The following is a 13,685-nucleotide window of genomic DNA, read 5'->3' on the forward strand; positions in this document are numbered from 1 at the left end:
GTTTATCATTGAAACAATTACTTAATAGGTGTTCTTTCACAAATAAATTGTACAGCCCATCATAATCATTTACACCATTTCCTTGAATCCAACCATCTAGTGTTTTTACTGAGTAGTCTACAAAGTCAACCCAGGTCTGGCTCGAGGATTTTTGAGCCCCCCTGAATCTAATCCTATACTCCTCAGTGGAGAATCCAAAGCCCTCAATCAGGGTACCCTTCATGAGGTCATAAGATTCTGCATCTTTTTTAGAGAGTGTGAGGAGTCTATCCCTACACTTTCCTGTGAACATTTCCCAAAGGAGAGCACCCCAGTGAGATTTGTTCACTTTTCTGGTTTCACAAGCCCTCTCAAAAGCTGTGAACCATTTGGTGATGTCATCACCATCTTCATATTTAGTTACAATCCCTTTGGGGATTTTCAACATGTCAGGAGAATCTCTGACCCTAGTTATGTTGCTGCCACCATTGATGGGTCCTAGGCCCATCTCTTGTCTTTCCCTTTCTATGGCTAGGATCTGTCTTTCCAAAGCCAATCTTTTGGCCATCCTGGCTAACTGGATGTCCTCTTCACTGGAGTTATCCTCAGTGATTTCAGAGTTGTTGGTCCCTCCTGTGAGGGAACCAGCATCTCTGACTATTATTTGTGGAGTCAGGGCTTGAGAAGCCCTGTTCTCCCTAAATAGGACTGGTGGGGGGGAATCACCCTCCAAGTCACTATCATCATCCTCTGTGTTGCCATCCTCAGAGGGGTTGGCTCTTTCAAACTCTGCCAACAGCTCCTGGAGCTGTAGTTTGGAAGGTCTGGAGCCCATTGCTATTTTCTTTAGTTTACAGAGTGACCTTAGCTCTCTCATCTGTAGATGGAGGTAAGGTGTGGTGTCGAGTTCCACCACATTCACATCTGTATTAGACATTATGCTTCTAAAAGTTGGAATACTTTTTAAGAAACTAAAACTAGTTCTAGAATCTAATTCAAACTTTTACCAAACTTTTAAACTCTAAAAGAAAATGCTAACAGGGACTAACACAAGGCCCTAGCAGGACTTTTAAGAATTTAGAAAACTTTTCAAATTGCAAAAATCAATTTCTAATGACAATTTTGGAATTTGTCGTGTGATCAGGTATTGGCTGAGTAGTCCAGCAAATGCAAAGTCTTGTACCCCACCGCTGATCCACCAATGTAGGAAGTTGGCTCTGTATGTGCTATTTCAAAGTAAGGAATAGCATGCACAGAGTCCAAGGGTTCCCCTTAGAGGTAAAATAGTGGTAAAAAGAGATAATACTAATGCTCTATTTTGTGGTAGTGTGGTCGAGCAGTAGGCTTATCCAAGGAGTAGTGTTAAGCATTTGTTGTACATACACATAGACAATAAATGAGGTACACACACTCAGAGACAAATCCAGCCAATAGGTTTTGTATAGAAAAATATCTTTTCTTTGTTTATTTTAAGAACCACAGGTTCAAATTTAACATGTAATATCTTGTTTGAAAGGTATTGCAGGTAAGTACATTAGGAACTTTGAATTATTTCAATTGCATGTATACTTTTCAAGTTATTCACAAATAGCTATTTTAAAAGTGGACACTTAGTGCAATTTTCACAGTTCCTGGGGGAGGTAAGTTTTTGTTAGTTTTACCAGGTAAGTACGACACTTACAGGGTTCAGTTCTTGGTCCAAGGTAGCCCACCGTTGGGGGTTCAGAGCAACCTCAAAGTTACCACACCAGCAGCTCAGGGCCGGTCAGGTGCAGAGTTCAAAGTGGTGCCCAAAACGCATAGGCTTCAATGGAGAGAAGGGGGTGCCCCGGTTCCAGTCTGCCAGCAGGTAAGTACCTGCGTCTTCGGGGGGCAGACCAGGGGGGTTTTGTAGTGCACCGGGGGGGACACAAGCCCACACAGAAATTCCACCCTCAGGGGCGGCCGGGTGCAGTGTTAGAACAAGCCTCGGGTTCGCAATGGAAGTCAATGAGAGATCAAGGGATCTCTTCAGCGCTGCAGGCAGGCAAGGGGGGGCTTCCTCGGGGAAACCTCCACTTGGGCAAGGGAGAGGGACTCCTGGGGGTCACTTCTGCAGTGAAAGTCCGGTCCTTCAGGTCCTGGGGGCTGCGGGTGCAGGGTCTTTTCCAGGCGTCGGGACTTAGGTTTCAGAGAGTCGCGGTCAGGGGAAGCCTCGGGATTCCCTCTGCAGGCGGCGCTGTGGGGGCTCAGGGGGGACAGGTTTTGGTACTCACAGTCGTAGAGTAGTCCGGGGGTCCTCCCTGAGGTGTTGGTTCTCCACCAGCCGAGTCGGGGTCGCCGGGTGAAGTGTTGCAAGTCTCACGCTTCTTGCGGGGAGATTGCAGGGTTCTTTAAAGCTGCTCCTTTGGATAAAGTTGCAGTCTTTTTGGAGCAGGTCCGCTGTCCTCGGGAGTTTCTTGTCGTCGTCGAAGCAGGGCAGTCCTCAGAGGATTCAGAGGTCGCTGGTCCCTTTGGAAGGCGTCGCTGGAGCAGAGTTCTTTGGAAGGCAGGAGACAGGCCGGTGAGTTTCTGGAGCCAAGGCAGTTGTGGTCTTCTGGTCTTCCTCTGCAGGGGTTTTCAGCTAGGCAGTCCTTCTTCTTGTTGTTGCAGGAATCTAGTTTCTAGGTTCAGGGAGAGCCCTTAAATACTAAATTTAAGGACGTGTTTAGGTCTGGGGGGTTTGTAGCCAATGGCTACTAGCCCTGAGGGTGGGTACACCCTCTTTGTGCCTCCTCCCAAGGGGAGGGGGTCACATCCCTAATCCTATTGGGGGAATCCTCCATCTGCAAGATGGAGGATTTCTAAAAGTTAGTCACCTCAGCTCAGGACACCTTAGGGGCTGTCCTGACTGGCCAGTGACTCCTCCTTGTTATTCTCATTATTTTCTCCGGCCTTGCCGCCAAAAGTGGGGGCCGGGGCCGGAGGGGGCGGGCAACTCCACTAGCTGGAGTGTCTTGCGGTGCTGTGACAAAGGGGTGAGCCTTTGAGGCTCACCGCCAGGTGTTACAGCTCCTGCCTGGGGGAGGTGTTAGCATCTCCACCCAGTGCAGGCTTTGTTTCTTGCCTCAGAGTGACAAAGGTACTCTCCCCATGGGGCCAGCAACATGTCTCTAGTGTGGCAGTGTAGGAAGTTGGCTCTGTATGTGCTATTTCAAAGTAAGGAATAGCATGCACAGAGTCCAAGGGTTCCCCTTAGAGGTAAAATAGTGGTAAAAATAGATAATACTAATGCTCTATTTTGTGGTAGTGTGGTCGAGCAGTAGGCTTATCCAAGGAGTAGTGTTAAGCATTTGTTGTACATACACATAGACAATAAATGAGGTACACACACTCAGAGACAAATCCAGCCAATAGGTTTTTATATAGAAAAATATCTTTTCTTAGTTTATTTTAAGAACCACAGGTTCAAATTCTACATGTAATATCTCATTCGAAAGGTATTGCAGGTAAGTACTTTAGGAACTTCAAATCATAAAAATTGCATGTATACTTTTCAAGTTATTGACAAATAGCTGTTTTAAAAGTGGACACTTAGTGCAATTTTCACAGTTCCTAGGGGAGGTAAGTATTTGTTAGGTTAACCAGGTAAGTAAGACACTTACAGGGCTTAGTTCTTGGTCCAAGGTAGCCCACCGTTGGGGGTTCAGAGCAACCCCAAAGTTACCACACCAGCAGCTCAGGGCCGGTCAGGTGCAGAGTTCAAAGTGGTGCCCAAAACACATAGGCTAGAATGGAGAGAAGGGGGTGCCCCGGTTCCGGTCTGCTTGCAGGTAAGTACCCGCGTCTTCGGAGGGCAGACCAGGGGGGTTTTGTAGGGCACCGGGGGGGACACAAGTCCACACAGAAATTTCACCCTCAGCAGCGCGGGGGCGGCCGGGTGCAGTGTAGGAACAGGCGTCGGGTTCGCAATGTTAGTCTATGAGAGATCTCGGGATCTCTTCAGCGCTGCAGGCAGGCAAGGGGGGGATTCCTCGGGGAAACCTCCACTTGGGCAAGGGAGAGGGACTCCTGGGGGTCACTTCTCCAGTGAAAGTCCGGTCCTTCAGGTCCTGGGGGCTGCGGGTGCAGGGTCTCTCCCAGGCGTCGGGACTTTAGGTTCAAAGAGTCGCGGTCAGGGGAAGCCTCGGGATTCCCTCTGCAGGCGGCGCTGTGGGGGCTCAGGGGGGACAGGTTTTGGTACTCACAGTATCAGAGTAGTCCTGGGGTCCCTCCTGAGGTGTCGGATCTCCACCAGCCGAGTCGGGGTCGCCGGGTGCAGTGTTGCAAGTCTCACGCTTCTTGCGGGGAGCTTGCAGGGTTCTTTAAAGCTGCTGGAAACAAAGTTGCAGCTTTTCTTGGAGCAGGTCCGCTGTCCTCGGGAGTTTCTTGTCTTTTCGAAGCAGGGGCAGTCCTCAGAGGATGTCGAGGTCGCTGGTCCCTTTGGAAGGCGTCGCTGGAGCAGGATCTTTGGAAGGCAGGAGACAGGCCGGTGAGTTTCTGGAGCCAAGGCAGTTGTCGTCTTCTGGTCTTCCTCTGCAGGGGTTTTTCAGCTAGGCAGTCCTTCTTCTTGTAGTTGCAGGAATCTGATTTTCTAGGGTTCAGGGTAGCCCTTAAATACTAAATTTAAGGGCGTGTTTAGGTCTGGGGGGTTAGTAGCCAATGGCTACTAGCCCTGAGGGTGGGTACACCCTCTTTGTGCCTCCTCCCAAGGGGAGGGGGTCACAATCCTAACCCTATTGGGGGAATCCTCCATCTGCAAGATGGAGGATTTCTAAAAGTTAGTGTCACTTCAGCTCAGGACACCTTAGGGGCTGTCCTGACTGGCCAGTGACTCCTCCTTGTTGCTTTCTTTGTTCCCTCCAGCCTTGCCGCCAAAAGTGGGGGCCGTGGCCGGAGGGGGCGGGCAACTCCACTAAGCTGGAGTGCCCTGCTGGGCTGTGACAAAGGGGTGAGCCTTTGAGGCTCACCGCCAGGTGTCACAGCTCCTGCCTGGGGGAGGTGTTAGCATCTCCACCCAGTGCAGGCTTTGTTACTGGCCTCAGAGTGACAAAGGCACTCTCCCCATGGGGCCAGCAACATGTCTCTGGTGTGGCAGGCTGCTGGAACTAGTCAGCCTACACAGACAGTCGGTTAAGTTTCAGGGGGCACCTCTAAGGTGCCCTCTGTGGTGTATTTTACAATAAAATGTACACTGGCATCAGTGTGCATTTATTGTGCTGAGAAGTTTGATACCAAACTTCCCAGTTTTCAGTGTAGCCATTATGGTGCTGTGGAGTTCGTGTTTGACAGACTCCCAGACCATATACTCTTATGGCTACCCTGCACTTACAATGTCTAAGGTTTTGTTTAGACACTGTAGGGGTACCATGCTCATGCACTGGTACCCTCACCTATGGTATAGTGCACCCTGCCTTAGGGCTGTAAGGCCTGCTAGAGGGGTGTCTTACCTATACTGCATAGGCAGTGAGAGGCTGGCATGGCACCCTGAGGGGAGTGCCATGTCGACTTACTCATTTTGTTCTCACTAGCACACACAGGCTTGTAAGCAGTGTGTCTGTGCTGAGTGAGGGGTCTCTAGGGTGGCATAAGACATGCTGCAGCCCTTAGAGACCTTCCTTGGCATCAGGGCCCTTGGTACTAGAAGTACCAGTTACAAGGGACTTATCTGAATGCCAGGGTGTGCCAATTGTGGATACAATGGTACATTTTAGGTGAAGGAACACTGGTGCTGGGGCCTGGTTAGCAGGGTCCCAGCACTCTTCTCAGTCAAGTCAGCATCAGTATCAGGCAAAAAGTGGGGGGTAACTGCAACAGGGAGCCATTTCTTTACAGGCAGGCTGCTGGAACCAGTCAGCCTACACAGATAGTCGGTTAAGTTTCAGGGGGCACCTCTAAGGTGCCCTCTGTGGTGTATTTTACAATAAAATGTACACTGGCATCAGTGTGCATTTATTGTGCTGAGAAGTTTGATACTAAACTTCCCAGTTTTCAGTGTAGCCACTGTGGTGCTGTGGAGTTCGTGTAAAACAGACTCCCAGACCATATACTCTTATGGCTACCCTTCACTTACAATGTCTAAGGTTTTGCTTAGACACTGTAGGGGCACAGTGCTCATGCACTGGTACCCTCACCTATGGTATAGTGCACCCTGCCTTAGGGCTGTAAGGCCTGCTAGAGGGGTGTCTTACCTATACTGCATAGGCAGTGAGAGGCTGGCATGGCACCTTGAGGGGAGTGCCATGTCGACTTACTCATTTTGTTCTCACTAGCACACACAAGCTGGTAAGCAGTGTGTCTGTGCTGGGTGAGGGGTCTCTAGGGTGGCATAATACATGCTGCAGCCCTTAGAGAGCTTCCCTGGCATCAGGGCCCTTGGTACCAGAGGTACCAGTTACAAGGGACTTATCTGGGTGCCAGGGTGTGCCAATTGTGGAATCAAAAGTACAGGTTAGGGAAAGAACACTGGTGCTGGGGCCTGGTTAGCAGGCCTCAGCACACTCTCAATTCAAAACATAGCATCAGCAAAGGCAAAAAGTCAGGGGGTAACCATGCCAAGGAGGCATTTCATTACACCTGGTTAGCAGGCCTCCGCACACTTTCAATTCAAAACATAGCATCAGCAAAGGCAAAAAGTCAGGGGGTAACCATGCCAAGTAGGCATTTCCTTACAGTAAGATAGTGGCAAAAATAGATAATACTAATGCTCTATTTTGTGGTAGTGTGGTTGAGCAGTAGGCTTATCAAAGGAGTAGTGTTAAGCATTTGCTGTACATACACACAGGCAATAAATGAGGAACACACACTCGGAGACAATTCCAGCCAATAATTTTTTGTATAGAAAAATATATTTTCTTTGTTTATTTTAAGAACCACAGGTTAAAATTCTACATGTAATATCTCATTTGAAAGGTATTGCAGGTAAGTACTTTAGGAACTTTGAATAATCACAATAGCATATATACTTTTTACATAAAACACATTTAGCTGTTTTAAAAGCGGATACTTAGTGCAATTTTCACAGTTCGTGGGGGAGGTAAAGTAATGTTAGTTCTTGCAGGTAAGTAAACCACCTACGGGGTTCAAATTGGGGTCCAAGGTAGCCCACCGTTGGGGGTTCAGAGCAACCCCAAAGTCACCACACCAGCAGCTCAGGGCCGGTCGGGTGCAGAGGTCAAAGAGGTGCCCAAAACACACGGGCTTCAATGGAGAGAAGGGGTGCCCCGGTTCCAGTCTGCCAGCAGGTAAGTACCCGCGTCTTCGGAGGGCAGACCAGGGGGGTTTTGTAGGGCACCAGAGGGGACACAAGTCAGCACAAAAAGTACACCCTCAGCAGCGCGGGGGCGGCCGGGTGCAGTGTGCAAACATGCGTCGGGTTTCCAATGGTTTTCAATGAGAGACCAAGGGGTCTCTTCAGCGGTGCAGGCAGGCAAGGGTGGGGGGGGCTCCTCGGGGTAGCCACCACCTGGGCAAGGGAGAGGGCCTCCTGGGGGTCACTCCTGCACTGGAGTTCCGATCCTTCAGGTCCTGGGGGCTGTGGGTGCAGGGTCTTTTCCAGGCGTCGGGATTTCAGATTCAGGCAGTCGCGGTCAGGGTGAGCCTCGGGATTCCCTCTGCAGGCGTCGCTGTGGGGGCTCAGGGGGGACAACTTTGGTTACTCACAGTCTTGGAGTCGCCGGAGGGTCCTCCCTGTAGCGTTGTTTCTCCACCAGTCGAGTCGGGATCGCCGGGTGCAGTGTTGCAAGACTCACGCTTCTTGCGGGGATTGCAGGGGTCTTTAAATCTGCTCCTCTGAAACAAAGTTGCAGTCTTTTTGGAACAGGGCCGCTGTCCTCGGGAGTTTCTTGTTCCTCTTGAAGCAGGGCAGTCCTCAGAGGATTCAGAGGTCCCTGGTCCTGGGGAAAGCGTCGCTGGAGCAGGTTTCTTTAGAAGGCAGGAGACAGGCCGGTAGGTCTGGGGCCAAAGCAGTTGGTGTCTTCTTTCTTCTTCTGCAGGGGTTTTTCAGCTCAGCAGTCCTCTTCTTCTGTAAGTTGCAGGAATCTGAATTCTTAGGTTCAGGGGAGCCCTTTAAATTTAAGGGCGTGTTTAGGTCTGGAAGGGCAGTAGCCAATGGCTACTGTCCTTGAGGGTGGCTACACCCTCTTTGTGCCTCCTCCCTGAGGGGAGGGGGGCACATCCCTATTTCTATTGGGGGAATCCCACAAAATCAAGATGGAGGATTTCTAAAAGTCAGTCTCACCTCAGCTCAGGACACCTTAGGGGCTGTCCTGACTGGCCAGTGACTCCTCCTTGTTATTCTCGTTATCTCTCCTGGACTTGCCGCCAAAAGTGGGGGCTGGGTCCAGGGGGCGGGCATCTCCACTAGCTGGAGTGCCCTGGGGCATTGTAACACGAAGCTTGAGCCTTTGAAGCTCACTGCTAGGTGTTACAGTTCCTGCAGGGGGGAGGTGTGAAGCACCTCCACCCAAAGCAGGCTTTGTTTCTGTCCTCAGAGAGCACAAAGGCTCTCACCGCATGGGGTCAGAAACTCGTCTCTCAGCAGCAGGCTGGCACAGACCAGTCAGTCCTGCACTGAACAATTGGGTGAAATACAGGGGGTATCTCTAAGATGCCCTCTGTGTGCATTTTTTAATAAATCCAACACTGGCATCAGTGTGGGTTTATTATTCTGAGAAGTTTGATACTAAACTTCCCAGTATTCAGTGTAGCCATTATGGAGCTGTGGAGTTCGTTTTTGACAGACTCCCAGCCCATATACTCTTATGGCTACCCTGCACTTACAATGTCTAAGGTTTTGCTTAGACACTCTAGGGGCATAGTGCTCATGCACATATGCCCTCTCCTGTGTTATAGTGCACCCTGCCTTAGGGCTGTAAAGCCTGCTAGTGGGGTGACTTACCTATGCCACAGGCAGTGTGAGGTTGGCATGGCACCCTGAGGGGAGTGCCATGTCGACTCAGTCATTTTCTCCCCACCAGCACACACAAGCTGGCAAGCAGTGTGTCTGTGCTGAGAGAGGGGTCCCCAGGGTGGCATAAGATATGCTGCAGCCCTTAGAGACCTTCCCTGGCATCAGGGCCCTTGGTACCAGTTACAAGGGACTTACCTGGGTGCCAGGGTTGTGCCAATTGTGGAGACAATGGTACATTTTAGGTGAAAGAACACTGGTGCTGGGGCCTGCTTAGCAGGGTCCCAGCACACTTCTCAGTCAAGTCAGCATCAGTATCAGGCAAAAAGTGGGGGGTAACTGCAACAGGGAGGCATTTCTTTACAGCCAGCAACAGGTCTCGAGTGTGGCAGGCTGCTAGAACCAGTCAGCCTACACGGGTAGTTGGTTAAGGTTTCTGGGGGCACCTCTAAGGTGCCCTCTGGGGTGTATGTTACAATAAAATGTACACTGGCATCAGTGTGCATTTATTGTGCTCAGAAGTTTGATACCAAACTTCCCAGTTTTCAGTGTAGCCATTATGGTGCTGTAGAGTTCGTGTTTGACAGACTCCCAGACCATATACTCTTATGGCTACCCTGCACTTACAATGTCTAATGTTTTGCTTAGACACTGTAGGGGCACAGTGCTCATGCACTGGTGCCCTCACCTATGGTATAGTGCACCCTGCCTTCGGGCTGTAAGGCCTGCTAGAGGGGTGACTTATTTATACTGCATAGGCAGTGTGAGGTTGGCATGGCACCCTGAGGGGAGTGCCATGTCGACTTACTCGTTTTGTCCTCACCAGCACACACAAGCTGGCAAGCAGTGTGTCTGTGCTGAGAGAGGGGTCCCCAGGGTGGCATAAGATATGCTGCAGCCCTTAGAGACCTTCCCTGGCATCAGGGCCCTTGGTACCAGTTACAAGGGACTTACCTGGATGCCAGGGTGTGCCAATTGTGAAACAAAAGTACAGGTTAGGAAAGAGCACTGGTGCTGGGGCCTGGTTAGCAGGCCTCAGCACACTTTCAAATCAAAACTTAGCATCAGCAAAGGCAAAAAGTCAGGGGGTAACCATGCCAAGGAGGCATTTCCTTACACCCTACAAGTCACCCAATATTTTGTTTATTATATTTTTATTGTCTACTTTAAATTTGTTTACCTATCCTTACTAAAACATGTCTATTCTATAGCAACTGCATGTAGAAAAAAGTTGAAAAAAGTACATGGCTGATAGATATTGTGAAGAAGTTATTTCTCCATTACCAACCCAAGGCAGCTTGGTAGACTTTTTGATCAATCGGCACGGGAGAATGCCTTTGGAAGTTAATGGTTGAATATGTTTTAGTCTAGACTTAAAACAGCAATAGTGATTGGATGTCAAAGCGCTGAGATGGAGACCAAGTGTTATTGTAGGGGGAGGTTTGTGATGAGTCTTTGTGTGTATTCTATTATCTCTGTGTTCCTGTCTCTTCTCTTGTGTTTACCTCTCTTTTTTACTGTTCCTTTTGTCTCTTGTGATGACTACATTTGGCTGCCAGTGTCTTCTGCCTTTTCCTGTGAATTTGTATTGTGATGTTTGTTCCTGTCTTCCCTTCCACTGTTTTGCAAACTGCTCCTCTGTCTGAGCCCAATTCTGGCTTCAGTTCCTGTGTGTACTCTTGGTCTGTCACTTTACTTGTATTGCAACTTTTGTTCTTGTGTTTCTTTGTTTGTATTCACTGTTGTTGTTTATGTTAATATGTAGACTTGTTCTGGTGATCTTCTTTAAGGCTCCTGTGTCTTTCTTTGTCTCATGTTACTGGATACCTACTTCTTTGAACTTCCTTTTTCCCTTTTGCAGCGCCTTGCCTCTTACGGTATCACAGTGGCAGAACTGACAGGTGATCATCAACTTTGCAAGGAGGAAATCAATGCCACCCAAATTATTGTCTGCACCCCAGAGAAGTGGGACATCATCACCCGTAAAGGAGGGGAGCGCACATATACCCAGTTGGTGCGCCTTATGATTCTGGTGAGTTTTGAGTGTGGGATGAGAGCTGTATTCAAAGTGTTCTTTCAAGCATCAGGGGTCTCTTCCAGCTGACAGCCAATGCATGTACTGACACACAGTCGCTGTAGTTCAGAAAAGGTGTGTAGGGGTGCTGTTGTTAAAAGGAAAACGAGTGGATGCCAGGCAACCGCCACCCAGGGAGAAAATGCCAATCCGCTGTTAAAAGAAAGCTGAATTCAAGAAGGACCTGACCTTTTACCACCTGCTCATGTGCTTTTGCACAACAGAATCTACTGTTTTGTTTTGTGTGTTGTGACATACAGTAATTGTCATCCTTTAAATTAGAGCTGGTAAGGTTGGTGAATGTGATGATATTGGTGTAAGTGCTTGGAACACTGATGGGGTGCAACTCTATTCCTTTCTATTGCTACAGGATGAGATCCACCTTCTTCATGATGACCGTGGCCCAGTGTTGGAATCACTGGTAGCTAGAGCCATACGCAACATTGAGATGACCCAGGAGGATGTCAGGCTTATTGGTTTGAGCGCCACACTCCCTAACTATGAGGATGTGGCTACCTTCTTAAGGGTAGATCCATCCAAGGGCCTCTTCTACTTTGATAACAGGTACTGTGAGATATGTCTTCAATGTGGACTTCCATCCATAGCGTGGACTTACTTCAGTACATAGGCTACCTGGATCTCAGTGCATGAGTAATGTGGGGGTGTTTATACGCCTTACTCTGTTTGCACTCTTTTATGGACTCTTATCCTCTGGACTATGTACCTGTGCCTCTGTTTATATTTTTTAGTATTTGATTCTCTCTGTTACTGCATTACACTTTCTTGCACACTCTTGGCCCTCTGCCTTACTTTGTCCTTTTGTTCTTCAAGAACACATGCATATACACTGGTCTCTTTCTCTCTTCCCTTTCTCTGTTTTTTGCCCTCCTTCTACCTTTCCACCTCTCCTGTGTCTCTCGCACTTCACCTTGTTTCTTTTTCTGATTCTCCTACTTCTCTTGCAGCTTCCGCCCAGTGCCTCTGGAGCAGACCTACGTGGGGATCACAGAAAAGAAAGCAATTAAACGCTTCCAAATCATGAACGAGATTGTCTATGAGAAGATCATGGAGCATGCTGGGAAGAACCAGGTAAACCATACAGTTGAAGTTCACCAAATGGTCATTTTTTTCCATGTTAGGAAGAGGGGTTTGTGGGCAGTGACGGGCGGGTTAATACTTTCTATTAACTTGTATTGCTGAGACAAAAACTGTTTCTGTTTGGGAGCGAACTCCAACTTATTTTTGATTACACAGCTGTAAAGGGGCTTTTTACAATGTGTCGGATGCAGGGATAAAACCTTTCATGTTTGGGGAAAGATCCTCTATAAAGAGGAGGCTCTTGTGTAGGAGGGACTGCCTTGAGTTGTTTGATGTTTATTCATTGTCCTTCCTTATGTGGTTACAATAGTAAGGGTTTTTGGGCTTGGGTATTTTTATTTTGCTAGATAGTACTATACAGGATACTTTGTGTTCCCCCACACCTGACAATTTCCTCAGCACTGCTACTTTGCCCACCCCAGAAGCTTATTCCTACATATTTCACATTGTTATTCCCTGATGATATTCTGTAGTCTTTTCAATATGAAAACCTACACTTAACAAGTGGTATGAGGACTTATACCTGTCTCATTAAGATAACACATTATCTCTACCGGAATGTCTTGAGGACATTCCTCTACCGGAATGCCTCTGAGACATTCACATTTCAAGGAGAGTGACACAACCAATGATGAAATAAGAGATTGCAATTTACCAAAGAATACCTCAATCCCTAAAGCAAATGTTTGGTTGTGAATTGGAGAACAGCAACTTCATTGAAAGCTTTGAGGGTGCTGGCCCTAAAGCTCATGGTGGCCCGGCATCTCCTTGGAGGTCATGGTCCCGCTCAAGAAGGAGGTCGCAGAACCGGTCCAGGAGCCCCAAGTCCTCTTTCTCCCACTCGAGATCCTCAGGGCACTCTGGGAAGAGGCATAAAAAGAAGAAGTCCGAGCCGACTTCGACTTTGCCATGCCTGTCGGTCGACAAATCATCTTAGGAACGTCAATGTCCAAGCATGGTTCAGCAGAGCCGTTGGTAGGGCTGATTTTGTGTCTCCCCCACTTTCTGGGAGCTGGAGTGATCCCCGCTCAACTAAAGGAATTTTACAAGGCCATGCGCCTTGTGTTTGAGTGGGCTTCCCCTGCAGGTGGGTCTTTGGGCCCGTGGGGTCGGCCGGGGCCCCACCGGATTCGACTCCGGCGGCTTTGACGCCGTTGGGGACTCCGGGATCTGATAGTGGATCCGGACTGGTTTCGGGTTCTCACAGTCTTCCTCCACCGGCGCTGGGCCTGACGTCGACGCTCTCTCCAGTGCCCATTGGTGGTGGTAGCCACATCCTCATTCCTGATGACCCGGAACGACGTTTTACGATGCCGATTCCGACTTGGCCAGCACCGGCTATGCCCAGGTCAGTGTCTGAGGCTTATTTTGAACAGCCATGCACAGGTGAGGAGTGGGAGGGGTCTGAGGACCCTTTAAAATATGGATTGGAGCAGGACTGGTATGAGGATCTAGGGGTAGCCAGTGTACTGGAGACGTCTCCAGATGCTGGCATGCTCTCACCTTTCTGTGGCTACAGAGGAGGGGGCATCTTATGCCATGGGGGTGCGTAGGTCAGCTGAGGTCTTGGACTTAGACTTGTCTACTGTGCCAGGCAGGACTAATCTCCTGACACAGATGCTTCAGACA

General features: G+C 49.0%; 1 protein-coding gene across 1 annotated transcript in view; it reads left to right on the forward strand.

The window, feature by feature from the left end:
• Window positions 1-13,685, forward strand: part of SNRNP200 (small nuclear ribonucleoprotein U5 subunit 200) — a 527,741-nt gene that overhangs the window by 209,537 nt on the left and 304,519 nt on the right. Inside the window, exons 14-16 of the mRNA XM_069214415.1 lie at window positions 10,746-10,916; window positions 11,329-11,522; window positions 11,924-12,047. Coding sequence (XP_069070516.1) covers window positions 10,746-10,916; window positions 11,329-11,522; window positions 11,924-12,047 — 489 coding nt within the window. The remainder of the gene's footprint in view (window positions 1-10,745; window positions 10,917-11,328; window positions 11,523-11,923; window positions 12,048-13,685) is intronic.

This window comes from Pleurodeles waltl, chromosome 11 (genome assembly GCF_031143425.1).
Source record: "Pleurodeles waltl isolate 20211129_DDA chromosome 11, aPleWal1.hap1.20221129, whole genome shotgun sequence".
Classification (NCBI taxonomy): Eukaryota; Metazoa; Chordata; class Amphibia; order Caudata; family Salamandridae; genus Pleurodeles; species Pleurodeles waltl.